Source organism: Sceloporus undulatus, chromosome 2 (assembly GCF_019175285.1).
Source record: "Sceloporus undulatus isolate JIND9_A2432 ecotype Alabama chromosome 2, SceUnd_v1.1, whole genome shotgun sequence".
Taxonomy (NCBI): Eukaryota; Metazoa; Chordata; class Lepidosauria; order Squamata; family Phrynosomatidae; genus Sceloporus; species Sceloporus undulatus.
This window is the reverse complement of record NC_056523.1, coordinates 253194733-253214608: the sequence shown is the minus strand read 5'-3', so window position 1 is coordinate 253214608 and position 19876 is coordinate 253194733. Positions and strand designations below refer to the sequence as shown.

The 19876-nt window shown below is 40.5% G+C and overlaps 2 protein-coding genes across 3 annotated transcripts in view; both read left to right on the top strand.

The window, feature by feature from the left end:
• SLC35D2 (solute carrier family 35 member D2) overlaps nt 1–8654 on the top strand; it is an 86559-nt gene extending 77905 nt beyond the window's left edge. For both annotated transcript variants that reach the window (XM_042450192.1, XM_042450193.1), the window contains exons 8-12: nt 2199–2291; nt 3422–3489; nt 5739–5817; nt 6340–6422; nt 6508–8654. In XM_042450192.1, the coding sequence (XP_042306126.1) occupies nt 2199–2291; nt 3422–3489; nt 5739–5817; nt 6340–6422; nt 6508–6610 (426 nt within the window). In that variant the 3' untranslated portion in view covers nt 6611–8654. The remainder of the gene's footprint in view (nt 1–2198; nt 2292–3421; nt 3490–5738; nt 5818–6339; nt 6423–6507) is intronic.
• A 9822-nt stretch (nt 8655–18476) lies between these two features.
• HSD17B3 (hydroxysteroid 17-beta dehydrogenase 3) overlaps nt 18477–19876 on the top strand; it is a 24494-nt gene continuing 23094 nt past the window's right edge. The window contains exon 1 of the mRNA XM_042447263.1: nt 18477–18515. The gene's annotated coding sequence lies outside the window, so the exon portion shown is untranslated. The remainder of the gene's footprint in view (nt 18516–19876) is intronic.

Here is a 19876-nt window from a genome sequence, read left to right as displayed (position 1 = left end):
CACACTGACCTGAGGACATGCAGAGACCTAGATATACTAAAATAAATTCTAAATGGGTTTGCTGATCACTCTGTCCCTCTCCCCCGGCTCTTTGCATTTCCTCTTGTAATGGAAAGAAAGGGAATCCCATCGCAAAGCAATCAGAGACCATACCCTTCACTTCACCTCATGACATGATTCTGTTCACTATTCCTGTCTGACCATCAAGGGGCTGTCTTTAATCTAATCCATATTTTGTCACTCTGGAGTTAAATTCATCAAACCATTCTGGACTCCTTTTGTCAATTCCTTGTGAAAACCAATTGGAACTTTCTCACACCAAATAACCCTTGAGGGTATGAAATAGGATATAAATATCTTCCAGCCCTAGCCATGTCATTCCACTCCTTCAGAGTAATCCTCAGACACTGTTGAGCCACTCTCCTTTTTTCATGGACTGGACCTCAGGACTGGTAATTATCACCCTCTTTAATTCCTGATTCCTCTTTATCCAACCTTCCACTCTTTTCTTTCTGATAGCTTTTTATGATTTTTACTGTTGCTTTGGCTTGTATGTTTGCATACACCATTGCACATTTCTAAATAAAACCTTTCTATTCACTGAAATGGGAGTGCTCTCTGCAGTTAGTACTGGTATACATAGGTGAAAAGATCCCTGAAGCCACCCTCCTTTTGAGCATAATTTCCCCAAAATTTCAAAGAGATGCTGGCACCACTGGTGGGGACCCCAACATCTCCCCCACCTTTTATGGTAACATCCCATTTAAAAACAAAAACAGGTGGCTTCTGGGGCCCTACAATGTTCCTGGGTCACTGGAGGCCATTTTGTTACATTTTGGTGTCCATCTATGTTGTTTCAGGTGCAGGAAAAAGCCTTTTTATAAATAAGAAATGACCAGTTGATGTCCCGATTACCAAAAAACTACTCTTGGGCCTAAAACAGCTAAGCACTTCTCATGACAAAATTGCCTCCTTCCATGCCCTAGAGTGCAGATGTACATTTTGGGAGTGTTAGAGGAACCTTTAAAACATTTGGGGTGGCACTTGTGGTCCATGGGGCAGACTTTCCCCACCTCTGTTTTAGTTTGTAAAGACCTTGTGTGACAGGACCATCTTAAGACATAGGTTGCTTTCACCTTTCAACCTCAGAAGGTCCTCTGCCACTAACATATGCCCAGCTTTTACCCTTTTAACACTCTCCTTAAGTGTATAAGGGCAAGGGTCCCAAGTGTCTCCATAAACCAGTTTCAAAATTTTCGGTAGCTTATATTTTCTTCTTTATAGTCTATAGCGATCACTTCAGTCAGGGTCAACCCCTGTAAAACAAACAGTAGCTTTTATTGAGGAACATATAGGAATAAAGTATCTTGTGGGAGTTAACTTCAAGCCCAGTGTGGTTACATTAAAACCAAACACTTGGCAGGCTCTTAACGACTCTTTATCTTACTCCTTCTCCTTTAGTAGAACCACCAACCAGACCTGACTAGAGTAACTGACACAGCTGACAACTTAACTCTGCATTTTAAAATTCCTCCTCTTAGTGGGCAGCCCTGCCCTTCAAAACCATAGTTGGGTTGGTTTTCGATCCTCCCATGCTGTCTGTTGCTATCAAGTTGCCCTTCACCCCAAAATAGCCAGCATCTAAAGGCACTTTGTCACACCTTGCCTCCAACCTAACCTGGATGTGACCTTCGATCCCTTCCAGTTAAGGGGAAAAATGTAAAACTCACATTTTTAGAGGATGTCATGGGTCCTGTGGGGACAAAATTGGCCCTCAGGCCCACTGAGATTGTCCATTCAGGTTTTAAATCCTTCACTGTTACAACTTTTGCTAGGTTTAGCTTATGTAGCTATTCCTTTGTGTAGCACAATGCCCATATAGGATATAGGAGTCATCCATCTTGATGGGGTTTTGCAGTGTAAGATCCCTGAGAATTGCTCTCTGTGCAATTTTGACCCATTTTTAGTAGTCCCAGTGCAAGTATCTGCATTGCCTTCACAGATGGTTCACTGTGTGCAACTCCTCTGAGTACATTATATTGTAAACTGTCTGTATGCTATGTTCACATATTATGCTTAAGGCATAAAAAATTGATGAATTGGCTTCTAGCTTTGTTTCCAGTAGGTATTTAACTCTTCCAGTGAATATTCATTATCTTCAACCAGTTTGCCAATCAGTCTTTTTTATATATATACAGGAGCTGGGAAAATATGGAGTCATTTTTTATAATGCCTGTTTTATGATAATTCCTACAGTTCTCATAAGTTTATTCACTGGAGACTTCCAGCAGGTAAGCAAGACTTATGTAATGAACAATTTAACATAATAGAATATGTTTATTATATTTAGATCCTAATGTTAGATCCTAAATTTTTGTTCCCCAAATGGTAGGCACTTCTATTAGCAGAAAGTGTCCTTTGACTTCTGGAATGAAAACATAAGATACAGGTCCATATTGAATGCCAAACTTATGTTTTTTTCTGTTTTGTGTGTTGAGGAAGATGTTCTACATCTTCAGAATAGTTATCAGCATTTTGTGTGTCATGTGTCAGGGAAGGATTTGGGCTCAGTAGTAATAGTACCTGCTTTTTCATCAAAAGGCCCCAGGTTCAATTCCTGGTGTTCTCATGTACAGCTAGAAAAATTTCTGCACAAGGACAGAGAGCCAGTCAGTGTCAACAGCATCAACAGCTGGATGGACCAATGCAGCTTTCTGTGCACCAAATCCAGCATAATTTCTACCTAGAGTAGACCCGTTGAAATCAACAGAACTTAAAAGAGTTGTAACTAATATGTCCATTCACTCTATTGGGTCTACTTTAGATAGGAATAATAGTGGATTTAGCCTATATGAATGTCCACTGTGCAGCTGGGCATGGTAGGCGCATCTCAATTCTATTTATTTCCCTCCAGGTATATGTATTCTGAATGTACGTTTGGGAGTGAAAGTGTCCTGAGAATAACACATATCTGTCCATTCTAGATGACCCATTGATGCAGGTCTTGAGGAGCAGATCTTGAGATTAAATGCAATTAGATGTGATTACAAATGACTTAGGAAGTAGACATTAGAAGCAATACCTTATTGTGATAATTAAATATCTGATACTTACATCTGTCCCTCCTCTTTTTTCTTAGATTTAATGATCTCTTATCATGAAATATACCTAAACATGTTATTGTTATGTGTGGCTCTAACTTAGGGTGACTCATTTACAAGACTTTTTGGCACAATTTATTCAGAGAAGGCAAAATTTATTCATTAAGGGAGCAAGAGTGTGTGACTTGCTCTAGATCACCCAGTGGATTTCCATAGCTGAAAGGGAATTTGAACCCTCATCTCCTGGAGTCCTAGTCCAACACTCAAACCACTACCCCATACAGGCTTCTACCTAAATCATGTAACCTTCCTTTTTATAGGCCACCAATTTCAGTCAATGGACAAACGTCTTATTTGTCTTCCAGTTTCTTCTTTCCTGTGTACTGGGGTAAGGAATAAATACTGTAAGCACAGAATATTGGGCATGTTGGTGCATTTTGTGCATCCACTTCTGGGCCATATTTAGTTGGCAGAATGAGGTAATAACCAATAACCATGGCAACAGTGCAAGAAAAAAAGATCCAGTTGGTTAAAACAATGTGTTTATTGTCCAGCCTTTGTATAATGCCCAAGCACATTTTTAGAATTACTGCACCAGGGAGCAAAGATACTTTCCCCAGAATGTTAGTGTCTTTGTCAGAAAGGGTTGTTCTGTCTGTGCTGTCTTTACTGTCTGCACCAAAGCACATTTATATTTTATTTAAAATATTAATATACTACCCCATAACCAAGGATCTCAGGGCAGCATACAATAAAATCAATATGAAAAGTTTAAAACAAATTAAAACTACTTGTGTGCAAATTTGGACAATAATATTTTATTTCTTTGTTTCCTTTGTTCGTTGTGATATGTAGATCATGACCTATGTCTAGAGGTTGCAAGATGAGGTGGTGGTTGTTGTGTGCCTTATGGAAACCCTAAGACAAACCTATTGGCGGGTTACATACTGCCATTTGGGACGTCCCCAGGACGTCCCAGTTTAAAAAAGGGGCATCTCTTCTAGACGCCCCTACTCCTGTTACGGACTCTGTCCGTAACAAATGGCGGCGCCCGTTCCACACGGCCGCCGCCATCTTGACGTAGCGGACGCTGTGCATCCACACGGCGCGTGGCGCTTATGATGTCGCGAGGGCACCATTGGCGCCTCGCAGCGTCATAACTGCGACGCGAGAAGAAGCTCCATTTTGGAGCTTCTTTTTTGCTCCATGCGGGAGCCGCACGGTTTGGCTGCTGCAGCTCCCTCGCAGAGCAAACAGCAGCGCCAGCAGACCGTCGCAAAGCGGTGGTCTGTAACGGACCATTGTTTTCTTGGCAAGATTTGTTTAGAGAAGGTTTGCCTTTGCCTTCTTCTGAGGCTAAGAGAGTGTGATTTACCCAAAGTCTTCCATTGGGTTTCCATGGTTAAATGGGGATTCAAACTCTGGTCTCTAGTTGTTGTCTAATGCTCAAACCATTATACCACACTGCTTCTCCAGGGTCAGGTACAGACAATAAAATGACTGAAACAATTATAAAACTACAGTGGTCCCTTGGTATCCACTAGGGTTTGGTTCCAGTATCCCCTGTCGGTATCAAAATCTGTGGATGCTCATCCCATTATATTAAACAAACAAACAAATAAATTTGTATAGTAAAATGTTGTCCCTTATCTAAAATGGCAAAATCAAGGTTTATTTTTTGGAATTTTTAAAATAAGTTTTCAAGCTATGGATGGAGAATCCATGGATACAGAAGGCCAACTGTTTTTAAAACAATTCAGCAGGATAAAACAGTAAACTGAAATCTACACCCAACAGCTCTGAGAAAAGTCATGGTAACTGGGCTTCAAAGGTTTGGCTGTAAAGCCAGGTTTTAACTTGATGCAGAACGGAGGCCATCATCAGAACCAGTTGGGCTTCCAAGGGGACAGCATTCCATGTGAATGATTATGAAAGATCAAGAGCATTCTGCTTCTCTGAGTTCATCACAAATTCATTACATTTATACCCTGAAAGTAATGTGGGGAAGAGCTTTAACCTCAGAGTGTCTGTGTTTATTATTACTTGTTCACATTAGTATTTGACTGTATAGCCATACCCATAGTATGAATAGATAATATCCACTCTCCAGTATTCAGGGGAAAACATTTCATCACAGACTTCTAGAAGTGGCAATTGTGTTTTTTAAAAATAGAAATAAATTGGATTTTTTGGTAGGAGGATCACAAATATGGCAAATGGCATATATGGCCCACTCCTGGAGTAATTATTTCTGCTTACTGTTGGCATAAAGAGACTCTTCAAACATGTTGGGTGAATTCTAACAGAGTTACTCTGAGATTACAGATTCTTTCATGGCACTGTTCTGTTTTTAATTTCTTCATATTTTTTAGCCACCTCTTTTGTTTCTGCTGGTCAGCATGATATTCTGTGAAATGATGTGATGACAGTGGGCAGCAAAGTCCACATGAGCATAATGTTAATTTGCACAGTTTCATACAGATTTCTAAATTTACTTTCTTTTAAATCACAGTCTTCTCTGTGTTGCATTGTGAATATCAATATAGAATGCTAGCTCAGGCTGCAATATTATGTCTGTTTGTTTCTGAGGGAAAATGAGCAGAGAATCCAGCTGTAACATAGATTTCTTTTTGCTAGGTTTCTTCTGATGTATGCTACAGTTCTCTGCAGCCATTATAATTCTGCCCTCACAACCACAGTGGTTGGCGCTATAAAAGTAAGTGAACCAGAAGGAACTGTTGATAATGCCAGAATTAGGTAAGGAAGCCACTGAAGTCACCCTGTAACCGATTATCATTTGAGCCTTAGAAACAGAGAATTCATTGTCAATATCGGGACTTTTAAAACCTTGAGGGTTGAGAGCGTATAACAACTGTGGAGTTTCTGCCTGTTCTGAAGGATGTGAAAGTGGAACAATGCAAGCAAGATACTATCTACCCATGGTGTAGATATGTCATTGTACTCCTTATCCTAGAGTTGCTCATGGAATAATTTCTCCAAGAAGAGTCCATGATCTGTCAAATGGAATCAGTTTGTGCCATATTTAAAGGCAGAATAATGCTGGCGTTGGGTGGGGGGATAGGTTTCCATCATCATCTACTCTGGAACTTTGAAAATCTGTTCATTCAAATAATTTTAGATCAAAATATTTTCCCAGTTGTTCGTAATTCTTGGATAGCGTATCTAAAAGTACAGTGATACCAAAAGCCCAAGTAGGCATTGCCATTCTTTGTTACAGAATGTGACCATCGCTTATATTGGAATGCTGGTTGGTGGAGACTACATCTTCTCTATGTTGAATTTCATTGGGCTCAATATCTGGTGAGTGAGATGTTGAATGTTATGTCAAATTCACATGAAGGACTGTTAACACAGATTATATGTGTTCTCTGTTTTCCTCTTTTAGCATGGCAGGAGGGTTGAGATATTCATTTCTAACAATACGTGGGCAGGACAATCTTAAGCATCCCATAGATGAAGAAAAGGCAATCCCAGATGCAAAGAGCTAACAGAAGGAAGCAGCATGAAAAAGCTGTAAGCGTGCCAGAAATTCTAAAAGTTAAACAAATGGGTGCTCACAGGGGTGCAGAATGAAAATTCTACCTCATCTTGCATTGTGGCGTCACAGACCAAGCCATGTTTTTGGTCAGAAGAGGACAACTGGAAAACTGTGGATTGCATATGCATTTTGTTATCCCTACACCATGCTCAGCTATTATAAGATTTTGCACTCTCCTCAGAATGGATGGCAGAGTTTTGTGATTCCTCAGTACACCTCTGAAAACTCTTACAGCTGTCTGAATGTAGTGAACTTTGCTCAGTCCAGACCTCCATGCAACTACCATGGGTACTGACGTACCATCATCTTCTCTTGTTTGAGGTTGTATGCTGCCAGGCAAAATGATAGCTTGAACAAAAACCCAAACCTCTGACTTACTAGCTCAGGGGTGTGTTTACAGACTACAAATTATTGATGAATTACCAGCATTTGCACATGTTTTCCTTGTTGAAGAACAACTCTTGTACACTTGTACGACAGCACCTTTGGATTCAAGCCAGTGTGCCTGAAACTAACACAGAACTTTTCTTCTTACTGTATTGATTCTGGTTTTTTTTAAAAAAAATTCTGGTTTAAGTATTTGATGTGTGTGAGCATTAGGGTCTTTGAAACCCAGCCTTATTTAGAAAAACTTTTAATCTAGGTTAGGGAGAAACGTCACTACAGGTTTGGAGAAGGCCAGAATCCAAGGGGGTCTTTCCAAACCCAGAAGACGGTGAGGGACCTTAAGTATACTACATGTACAGCTGCTACTGGATAAGTCCCTGGTTTTCAGAGAACAAATCAAGTGTGTAGGTGGCCTGGTGTCACGTCTTGTTTCCATTAACTTTAGCCAGAGCAGAGCTCTGAAATGAATTTTTAAAAATTGCAACTCTCTGAATCCCCAATCTGAGTGGCTAGTAGCTACACACTTGAAGTGTCTCTCTGAGAACAGGAATGTTGCTAATCTTTCCTTAGTGCCTCCAGATCTTGTGACTGTTTAGGCAACTTTCCAGCTCCCATGAGCGACTTGTTGAAAAGGCAACTTGACAACCCAGTACTCATTTAGTCATTTAGAACAAGGGTGGGCTACCTGCAGCCCTAGCCTAATGTTAAGTGCCTAGTTACCAGTTCAGGCTTCTTCAAGAGAAATCCTGTCCCTTCCTCAACCTGATTGGTGGGGAAGAAGAGGAGAGAAGATGGTGAGGGTTTGTCTACTTTTGCCTCTGTCCCTGTCCGCTGCTGGATTCAGCACTGTTCAGCAACAGCATGCCACCCAGATAATGCAGCCTTTGACAGAAAAGGGGTTGTATAGCCCTACTTTACAGTTGTCTTTAGCGCACAGCATCATCTTTGTCCATAAAATAAATTTGCCTTGGTTGATCAAGGCTTTAACTGCATGATAGAGGAGTTGAGTAATCAACCTTCCTGACTGCAGATTTCTTACAGTATGTGCTTGGGTCTCAGGAGCTTTGTGTATCACTCTGTTATATCTGATCAGAGATGAGTGATTGGAACAAACTTTCCCCCAGACATTAATGTCCTTCTTAGTTGGAAAGGAGAACTGTATGAGGACAGAGTTTCTTATTGTTTGCTGAACTCCCTTTTACAAAATCCCAAATTTGGCATTTGAAACAGGACAGCATTCCCCTGTCTGACACCCACCAGAGATGTTGGAAATAGCTCCCATTATCCACTGCCAACATGGTCAGTGATTACTGTAGTTTGAGATTATGGGAGTTGTAGTCCACTGCTTCGGGGGCATCACCAGTTTGGAAAGTCCAAGATTGGCTGTATTTTGAGAAAGCTGAACTCCTGATCTCACTCACATCAGCTCCAGCCCACATGCTCAGTGGTGATGGAATCCAACAACAACTGGAAGGCCAAAGATTTCCTACTCTTACTTTAACAGGGCAAATAGGTGGTTAAGATTGTGATGTATCTTTTTGTAAATCATAGAAATAAAATTATTTCTGTTTATAAGATGTTTATTTGTAATTAAAATGTTAATTCTCTTTGTGGGTTTTCCCATAATTTTTAGTAGTGTAAATACAATCATAATAAAGATGAATAAAATATATACTTATAAAAAACCAAAACTCCAGAAGATCAAAGAAGAAACCAAAAAGGTTTCTGGCCACCAATTTTTCACATACTAAAATTCTTAACATGGGGCTTGTAGTTCACTGCAACTGCATGGACTTTGAATGGAAATGATCCAGACCTCAGCATCCTCACTTTGACAAAAATGGAGGTAGAAGTAGAGGCAGCTTCTGGGTGTCACGTCAGCAGAGTGGTAAATCCACTTGGGTTTTCAGTTTGAATTTTAAAGGAACTAATCAAGATGGATAGTTCCCTTAAGTTCACACTGAAATGGAAGCAGCCAGTCACCACTGAATAGGAACATGGACCTACACAAACTGCTGCCTGTCAAAATGGATCATATCAAGTGAAGCAGATTATGGCCTTATGAAGGCAGCTTCATAAGTATCTCTGTGCACTGTAATTAACGGTCTGTAGTTGTTTTGTGCAATGGTCTCTAAAGGTTATGGGGGTTTGTAGTTGTTTCTGAATGGATTGATAGTTGTGTGGGAGGGAGGGAGGGATGATAGCTGAAGAGGTGTCTGTGAAAGAGAATAAATGGATGGGTGGGTGGGTGGAAAGAGTGTGTGCATGAGAATTAATGGATGATGAAGGAAAGTTGTTCCAACTTTCTGATCATTTTGATTGATTTCTTGTGTCCCTTTTCTAGCTCTCCAGTAACATGTTGGAAGTATGACTAGAACTCCCAAATGTGATTGAATCCATCATTTTGTGGGAAGGCACCACTCTATTGGCTGGTTTATTTTTTATTCCTTTCCTTATTATCCCCAATATAGATTTTTTTCCCATACTGGCTGTAAACTAAGTCAGTAGTTTTATCCAGCCACTCACAACTACCCTAAGATCCTGCTCCAGGTCAGTCATGTTACTGTAGATGTGAAAAAGGGAGCTCTCTTACAATTACATCAGTATTATCTGTTGTATTACATTTCTTTGCCTCCTATCTTCTAATTTGTCCTATCTTTGTTTTTCATTTGGGCTGCAAGAATTTGGGGGCTGTTTAACAGGGAAATTCACACAAATTTGATGGGTTTCTAAAAATATTATTTGTACATTTGTTTATGCATCTTATCCAAGGTGCATGTTTCCCACATTGACTAAAGATTGTTTATGTGATTTTAAAAAAATGTATTTCTTTAAAGATTCACATTTTGAAATATGCATGTTCAGGAATACATTATTTACTTGAAACACACAGCAAACTCCACAAATGTGGAGATTGGAGGGGCAAGGTGTCTTTCAGATATTTTGGGCTACAATTCCCGGTCATGCCAAAATATGTGGAGAGCCAAAAGTTCCCTATTCCTGGCTTAGGGATGCTAATGTGTTTCAGTATAAAAAGGATATTGCTCAACAAGCAACCCAACTTGATCATCAAGTTAGCTGCTGATACGTGTCAAGAAAAGGCAACTAATGGCTGGTTACTTCAAGTCTTCATTATTCTAGCCGCCTTTCTGGGAAGGGAAGCACGGTTTGCGGGATTTTCAGCCTCAGGTAACAACTTGTCTTCAGTGGCAGGGTTATATTTGCTCAAGGGAATGGAGGAGGAAATTTAATGTTTAGCAAATCTCTTGGGTCAGCCTTGGCGGGACAAGGCTGACCAAAGGTATTTGATCCATTCAAGAGAGTAGGCCAACGGGTTTAAAGGAGGAGGAAAGGCTGGTAGGAGAGAATGGGTTCATCTGGAAGATGAGAAGATGTAGAGGGAATGATCCAAAAAAATCTAGAGGGAACTATCCACGAAGAGTCTGAACCCAAATGTCTCACTGCGTCCCAACTGCAGCTGTAGAAAGTTGAGCAGATTTGGATAGATAAAAACACATTTCCTCCAAACCCTTTCCTTTCTTATGTACTGCCACGGTGACCCATGAGTCCTTTCTTCTGGAGTCACCTCTTCAAAATCAGCTACAAAGTCTGGTTTGCTTGCTGGTTTGCATAACTTAAGAAATGCCTCCAGTCAAGTGAAGTTGGCCATAAGATTCGACTGGCTGAAGCTGTGCACCTTCAGATTCTCTAGTTGGGTTGGCATCATCACCAGGGAAGGAACTTTGCTCCCAGAAATGTGAGTAGCTACTGTCTAATTGTTTATTTTAAAGTATGTTTTAGGTTATGAATTGTTTAATTGTTATTTGGGGGGGGGGGGATACTGGGATCTGGGATTGTACTGTTTTAACTTGTAAGACACCTCGGTTGTCTCAGACAGAGATGCAGGATATAAATACAATTTTTATTTATTTATTATTAGTACAGTGTGTGTACTAATAATACTAATTACTGATTAGTAAAGCTCCCTTCCGCAGCTTTCAGCATATGTTCAAGCCGTGGCACTATGTAATAAATTGCACCTCTGTGCACACCACTATCCATGAAAATAAGCTCCAAAGCCAATTGAGCCAGCAGCAGCATAAGAAATCTGCAACGTAGCCTCCAACTTTTTCTCCTCTTTACTGGAGACGGGCAGGGGAAGACGTCTTGAAGGTGTCTTCCCCTGAATACGGAGCCTCCAGACCGTCTGCCCCGGGGGCATGGCTAAGATGGATGGGGCTTCCACACTGGGGGTAGTGAAGACGCCTCACCTGGGGCCGTTTCTTACCCGCAGTTTCCATACCGCCACCTCACAGGACGCTGCAAAGAGAGAGGCAGCTTCCACACCGGCGGCCAAAAACGCAGCTTTTTTTTCTTTTGCCAGCTGGCGGATACGCAGCTGCCAGCTGCAGCAGTCAGCACCGGCGGAAGAAAGCATGTATGCACATTTAAAGCACCCAGGCCCCTTTAAACTTTTCCCTCGCCCTACTCAAGAACAAGGTGGTCTCCTGCCAGCTGTGATCAGCTGGTGTTGGATCCTTGTCCGCTTGCACGTTGGTAGTGTCCACCAGCATCATGGATGCCTCCTCTCCTTGGTCCCCGCGCTCTGCTGAACTGCAATGCACAGCCACAGCTGTCGCCGCTGCCACTGCTTCCCCCTGCCACCCCCATCACCTCCTGTACATATGTAAATATTTAAAGTTTTAGCGTTTTTTTATTGTTATGGTATAAATGGCACAGGAATGTGTGTAGGGGTCACTTTAAATTCCAAACTTTCCACAATTCTAGCAGCGCATGCATACATGTTTGTCTAGGGTTAGGGTTACGAGCATTAAAATAGAGTGCAGCTGTGCTGCAGCTTCCACATCTGCATGGCATCTGACGCTCTAATTAGAGCCTCGGTGCAAACTGTGCATGTTCCAGGACCCCGACTCATTATGCAACACAGCAGACACGAGCTTTGAAATGGGCAACTTAAATTAGCGCCATAACAATTCTGGCTTACCGGTGCAGCAGTTTATATATGGAGATGCGCAGTGCGCAGTATATAGTAAAGAAGCGGAAAAACAGCACCTTTTTAATGCCACTTCTTCCCGCTTGGGCGTGCAGGCGGCGCGTTCATGGCGGGCATTCAGGTAAGGGCCGTCTAAAGGCTATACCTTCATGAACGTCATGAGCACATCCTTTTTGCCCCGTCTGTAACCCGCCATAGTCACCTTTTAAAAAACCTCCTGCCTGGGCCACACCCTTTTGCAAAATTTAGGTGGCCTAAATCTCCTGAAACTCCCTTAGAGTTGCCTTTCTAAGAAGAAGAAAATTTACCGACACGAGCCGTAGGTCAAGTAGTTTTGTCATCTAGGAGCCTACAACATTGATTGACCGTGTCAATCAGGATGCCCAAAAAAGTGCATGGACCCTCTGTCTTTTCTCATGCTAAGGGAACACTCAGCCCACCTGCTAATGTTTCAAACACTGAAGTAATTGGAGACATTTACCTAACATAATCACTCCAGAAAGAGGAAGTCATCTAAATAATGTATATACCCCGTTTAATCCGACTTATACTGAACTGACCCTTCCAAGACTGTTCCAGTGACTAAGGATGGCATCTCTCCTCTAGAAGCCTCCTTGAGTCGGTAATGGACTGGATGAGGGAAAACAAACCAGGCAATCCAGAGAAAACAGAGGTACTCACAATAGTACCTAAGTCCAGGGACAGGATTTGTCAACCAGTCCGGATGGGTTACATTCCCCCTAAGGACAAAGTTCGCAGTTGAGAGTACTCCTTGATCCATCCCCAGTTGTCATCTCATAGATGTGACTGCCAGGAGTACTTGGTATCAAGTTCGGTTGATACACCACAACTGCGTCCCACCTGAACTGAAAAGACCTTGAAACAGTGGTACTGCACTGCTAATCTCTTGTTTAGAGTTCGGTAATGCAATCTACTTGGGGCTAACCCGTGTACCAAGTCTGGAAGCTTCAGTTGGTACAAAATGAGGCAACGAGATTGGTCACAGGTACATCTAGGTTTTGACTATATAACACCAGTATAAAATCTCTCCACTGGCTGCCAATACCTTCGGGCACAAGACAGGCATTGGTGATTTACCTAAAGCCCTACATGGCTCAGGCCCGAGTTACTTGCGGGAACGCCTCTCTACAACAATCCACCCTGCACTCCTCGAAACATCAGGGAAGTACTTATTGGAACATCATAGTACCAGGTTAATAACAACTTCCCACAGGGTTTTTTCAGCAAGCATTCCCAAAATTAGGAATGCTGTCAGAAAGATCCATTGCATTACAACCCTAGAGGCCTTCAAGAAACACTCAAAAGAGATCTCTTCCGACGGGCTTATCCACCAGATTCTATATAAAAGTCTATGACAATAGTCACTCTCTACTTCAACAACTGATTACTGATAAATATTTTAGAGTACTAATAGGAATTCCTAAATTCAATATTAGTGTTTTATTGATTGTATTAACATTTTGTACTATTGTGTATTACTCTGTATTATTTATTGCTGTAATCCGCCCTCGATCTTTGGAGAGGCGGGAAATAGAAATATACATTATTTTTTTTATATCATCATCATCATCATCATCATCATCATCACAGAACAAGGCAATGCTTCATTCTTAGTAGGTTTAGACATTTGCACCAATCCACACAAGGATTCCATTACCCACGCAATTTTCTCTGTTCATTTAATAGAATGCACATTTAATAAAGAAATCCCCACAAGGGCAAGTGCTTCACAATTGCAAGAAAACCACATGGTGAAAAAGCCCATCTCAAGAAGTTAAAAGTTTTTTTAATGGTAGAAATGCCTGATGAGCATTAGTTTATGTGTATCTTAAAGCCTTCCTAAGAGGGCTTATAAAATGATCAAAAGGTATGTTTATATTTTCTGTCATCTGCTTGCAGACATTAAAACCTTCAACCCGCATGTTTTCATTTGTCCAGTAAATGATCAGGTCCCTATTCAGAAAATATCTACAGTTTGATTCTCTGTAGGTTTGTAGCCTGAGGGCAGGGAACCGTCCAATTAAAAGATTGTATGTACAGCGCTGTTAAATTTACAGCGCTTTTAATAAAGGTTACATACTGAATAATAAGCAATGCACTTGTGTGATATTTGTTTTGCATGCTGTCCTTTTTATGATTCTATGTAGCCTCTGAGACGACCTTAATGGCCCACAGGCTAAAACGCTTTGGTGCTTTGCACCAATAAACAGCTTGAGCAGCTTGAGAACATGCCATTTGTTTGTTCTGTGGAATCTGTTGGCTATTCCCCAGTGTGCTGCTTAAGAAACGACATTGTTGCCATCATAACACTGGGATCCTAACACAGAGCAAGCAAAACCAGGATGACTGCAGTCAATTCGATTTTGAAAAATCAGCTTCAGTATTTCCCTCTATGAGCAGGAAAATGGAGCATAGCTCCTACTGGATGTTTTTAGAGTGCATTCTCCTTAGGAGCAAACATTTTAAGCAATTAGGGAAGGTGGGGGCCTGGTGGATACATGCAGTTTGTGTGCCTGCACAATTTCTATCCTTCCATAGGAACAAGTACATGCATATACGTGATCCTGTTTCAATGGCTGGGTCAAGACAATTCCTTTCAACAATACCGAGCTCCATATGTCATTGCTGGCAGACCATGAAATGTCTTTGCAAAGGCAAGTAGCACCTCTTTGTGGTCCTAGCTTACTAAGCAAGTGGCTGTGTGGACTGCACAACCTAAAACAAATCTCCTAAGTGCCCCCCAGGGGTCCTACATGGATTGGATGACAGTGGCATGGATGTATTGAATGAGCACATCTGATATCAAAAATATGTTGTGCTTCATCAATGTGGGAATAATACCTTTACTTTTATTCTGCTGGCTGTGTGCAGGTCATCATTAAAGCAATAGCGTCACTGAGCATGCAAATTGTGGAATAGCATAGGGTTGTGTGGTGGTGGGTAGAAGTGGAAAGTAGGATGGGTGTGCAATGTGCATAGAGGATACTACACACCTCCAAGAAATGAATTGATGTTTTGGATGGCAAATCCCATAACCTCGTGATAAGGGCTATGCTGACTAGGGTTGAATGGCAAATGTTGGCTAAATGTATTTTCCCACCCGCATTAGGAATTTATCTCTTAGTTATGACAAGCTTTAGGTGGCTTGAACCAAGTGCTAAAGACCATCTGAAGTGAAGGGAAAATACATATGGAAATTAATATGCTTTATAGTTAGAGATCAGGGCTGTTAATAACATATTATCTTAATTAATAATAATTTGTTTTATTTATATACCGCTATTCCAAAGATCATAGCGGTGAACATAAGTAGCTAATTAGCAAGTAAGCTAATTGCCCCCCAACAGTCTGGCTACTCATTTTAGCACTCCGGAAGGATACAAGCCTGAGTCGAGCTTGGGCCCTTTGGCTGGTCTTGAACTCGCAACCTTGTGGTTTTGAGTGAATGCTGCAGTACAGCATTTAACCACTGCGCCACCAGGGTTAAATGCCTGTACTGCAGCCATTCACTCAAAACTACAAGGTTGCGAGTTCAAGACCAGCCAAAGGGCCCAAGCTCGACTCAGGCTTGCATCCTCGAGTCGCTAAAATGAGTACCCAGACTGTTGGGGGCAAATTAGCTTCTTGCTAATTAGCTTACTGCTGTTCACCGCTATGATCTTTGGAATAGCGGTATATAAAAAAACAAATTAAATTAATTAAATCTTGGAAGCTTCTCATCATAGATAGCACAATTTTGAAGCTGGCCTGATGGCCTTTAGCAACAAGATAGAGTGGATGGAATCTGCTGGGTACAGCTACAATACTTTGGTAGGAAGATGACGACTGGCTTTCACTGACATGAACTCAGATGGCTTCAGTCTAATTAGGGGAACACAATGGAGCAGGCAATACACAAAGAGAGCACACCAAGGCATCCTAATAGCGTCTTATCTCGGTGCTCCCTGTAAGCATATGGTTGCTTGTACGAGAATAGACACCCCCTCTCACTTACAGCAATTTAAGACTTAAACAAATCCAGGTAAACAGACGAGGAGTCATTTCAGCTCAGAAAACAACAAGGTACCTGAACCTGTATCAGTTAAAGCACCTGGGTGAAATACCTGAACGTGATATCCCAGCCACATTATTATTGACTCTGCAACCTTAAAATAAATGTGTTGGAGATGTGGTTTAGAGACCATCACATGTTTTCCTTAGTTATTTATTTGGTAACTTTTCCTCAACTAATCTAGCTGAGAACTTAGTACACAACAATGCTGCAAAAAGGTATGGAAGCAGTTTTGATATAATGGAAAGCCATAAAAGGGATGGACAAATCAGTCTGTTTTCTAGATCCATGACAAAGCAGAGCTTACTTAAAAGACAATTAAATAAAGTTATAATTCACCATTTTTAAGAAGTATCTCTTTACTTTACCATTTAAGGTATGAAATGCTATTTCAATTGATTAAAGAAACATCTCATTGTTACAAACTACTGGTATATGGTATAGAACACACCCTCTTCCCATCTTTCATGGTTGCCTTACACACACAACAAACCACAAGTCAGCAGACTGCACAAGCCAGAACTTGAACCACATAATGTTCCTCTGCCAACATTTAATGAGGCCACATTCCCATAAATAAAAGTTACAAGTACACATATATCAGTGGAGTTAGGTACAACAACAAAGTAGTGGAGTTTCACCTCAAGTTACTAGGGAAAAGAATCTACATACTAGTTATTTATACTAGTTATTTCTGAGCTGTGATAATAATGCCATATGGACTGCCATTCGTAAAAACATTGGTTTAGATTCAAGTACCACTACAACACAGCCAGAAACTGGAAGGCAACATTTCTCCACCTGCTCTAGTGTAAGAGATGAGGCAAGACCTTCATGTTGTTAACTGCCATCAAATCATCTTCGACTTATGGTAACCTATGAATAAGAGTCTCCAAGTCATCTATCACAGTGGCTCTGCCCAGACCTGCAAATCAAGGCCGTGGCTTCCTTGATGGAGTCTAATCCATCTGGACTGTGGTCTAACTCTTTTCCTACTGACTTCTACCTTAAAGATAGGTTAGTAAACATTATGTCTTTTCTAGTAAGTCATATCTTCTCAGGATATGGCCAAAATACAACGTCTCAGTTTAGTCATCTTGGCTTCTAGGGAGAGTTCGGCTTGATTTATATCTAGCACCTATTGATTCATATTTTTAGCAATCCATGATATCCATAGAACCTTCTCCACATCACATTTCAAATGAGTTGATTTTCTTCCTATCAGCTTTCTTCACTTGTCCAGCTTTCACCAAACATATGGACAACCCTAACTTTAGTATTCAGTAAATATCTTTCCACTTCAGCATCTAGTTCCTTCATAGTGCTCCTTCTGAGTCCAGTCTTCTGATTTCTTGATTGCAGTCTTCCTTCTGATTAATAATGAGCCAAAGTATGCAAATCTTGAACTATTTCAGTGTCTTAATCATCCTTTGTTAAAATTATGTAAATATCTGTGGTCATTGTTTTTTTGTTTTCTTAATGTTCAACTGTAAACTGCCTTGTACTTTCTTCCTTGACTTTCTTCAGAAATTATTCCAAGTCTTGCTATTTGTTTCTTCCTCCAATTTTCATGCCTCCTTCCTTAAGTCTAATCCTGCTTGTGCTAGTTTGTGAAGAGGAAAGGGCCAGGAATGGTACTTTGGATTCTAAGGATAGGAATACAATTCAATTATTCAGAGCTGGGTCCACATTTGAGAAGGCTGGGTTTGTGGGAGCTACAGTTCATTACATTGGAGGACACCTGTTGGGAAGGCTAATTTAGACAACAGTGTGGTGGACGGGGATGTGGTTGAGTGAACATTTTCTTATGTTCACCTCAATACACCAAAACTTTTCATTCCTTGCATTAACTAGAGAAGATGGCATATTATCAGCTTGCTTCTGATCATATTTGAGTAGGGGCAAGGGCAGTTTGTTCTTCTTTTTCTTTTCTTTTCTTTCTTTTTTTTTCTGTTTTTTTTTTCTTTCTTTCTTTTTTCTCTTTTTTTCTTTTTTTTTTTTTTTTTTTTTTTGTGTTGTTGTTTCTTGAATCTTCCATATATGGGCCAAGAAAGTCCTTCTATTATAATTCTGGCACATTCTATTCAGGAGGATGGGAGATGCTTATGACTCAAAGGTTCAGAGTAGGAAGACAATTTCTTCCTTTTTTGTTTGGTTCCCAGAACTTCATACATCACTAGCGAGTGAGCGAGATAGTGGCAATACATTATCGAGCTCATTGTAACTGTTCCCATGGGTGAATTCCAGCAGCATCTGCTCACTGTTCCTTGGAGGCATCTTTGTCTGAATTCCTGGTGAAATGCCTTGGGTTTCTGAAGTACATCTTCCCATACTAAGGAAGACTTTACCTCCATCTTTTTCCGGTCAATGGGGAATGGGCAGGTAAAGGAACTCTCTCCTTGTTATTATTGTTGATGTAATACATGTGACGGGGAATGCCAGTTAGCACAATGGCAGGGTGGAGCTTTGCATGTAGAAGGTCTGGGTTCAATTGGCATCTATGGGTTGGGAAGTATCACTCTTTGAGAAATTCTGCCTAACACTAGACTGGAGACAATACCAAGTGAGATGGGCCAGTGGCCCATCTTGGCATATGGCAGGCTCCTGTTTTCCATCACTTCAGGTATCACTACCATATTAATGTAATAAAAACTCCTTTTATAAAAGCTATCAAACATAAAATACCAATATGTTCCACACTGAGGTTACTCAATATTTAAAATGAAAAATAATAATTAAAGTGGGTGTCATAGTGGGCAATCACTTGAGGACTTTGCAAGTTGAATCTCCCAAATTTCTTCATCAGTTGGTGGTGAGCAAAGTGTAGGTGATAAAGGAGATAAATATTGTGGCACCATCTAGCCAAATGAAGAATTCTGGGAGACTTAGAAGCTTGCAAAGTTTTGTGGCAAATTTGGTTGATCCTAAATAAAGGTGGCATCTAACTGCAGTTTTTTAATTATTATTATTATTATTATTAGTTATTATTATATTTATATTATTATTTATGACAATTGTGTGGTGTTGTGTGGTGTGTGTGCCTATATGTCTGTGGTTCACTCTGAGTGTGTCTGCATGGCTCAGTGCTATGGAATTCTGGAATTTGTAATGTTGCAGGAGAGATAGCCTTCCCTTGTCAGAAAGATCTGATGCCACAAACAACTATAATCCCAGGATTCCATAGAATGGAGCCATGGCAGTTAAAGCACTGTCAAACTGTATTAATTCTGCAGCGCATAGGCAGCCTGTGTCTCTCAGTGTGTATTAATTCTTCATTTTGTAAAATGGGAATACCTCAGAGTTTCTTTTCTGGGATGTTGTTTTTTCTGCCAGTAAGATTTTTTAGCTTCATTCATTTTGTACAAGCAAGAGAATTTAAAATGTCCTTTTTTGGACAAATCTGCAAGGTAATTATGAGCACAAGTACTTAGAAGTAAGTTCCTATCAGTTCAATTGCTTAACTTCTTGATGAAGATGCATAGGATTGTTGTTGCAGTCTTCTATAGCTAGCGACAGCTGAGCCATCCTATCATTTCTTCATAAACAAGACATGGCCCTCTGAAGTGCTCTGTATTTTCCCTTTTTTCAAAACTACTTTCTTATATTAGAATATTAAGCTTCATGTAACTATGAAAGAAGACAAAGATATAATTCTTAAATAAATACCAACATAAATGTGCAAATACTGAAGAAAATAATAATAATAATAATAATAATAATAATAATAATAATAATAATAATAA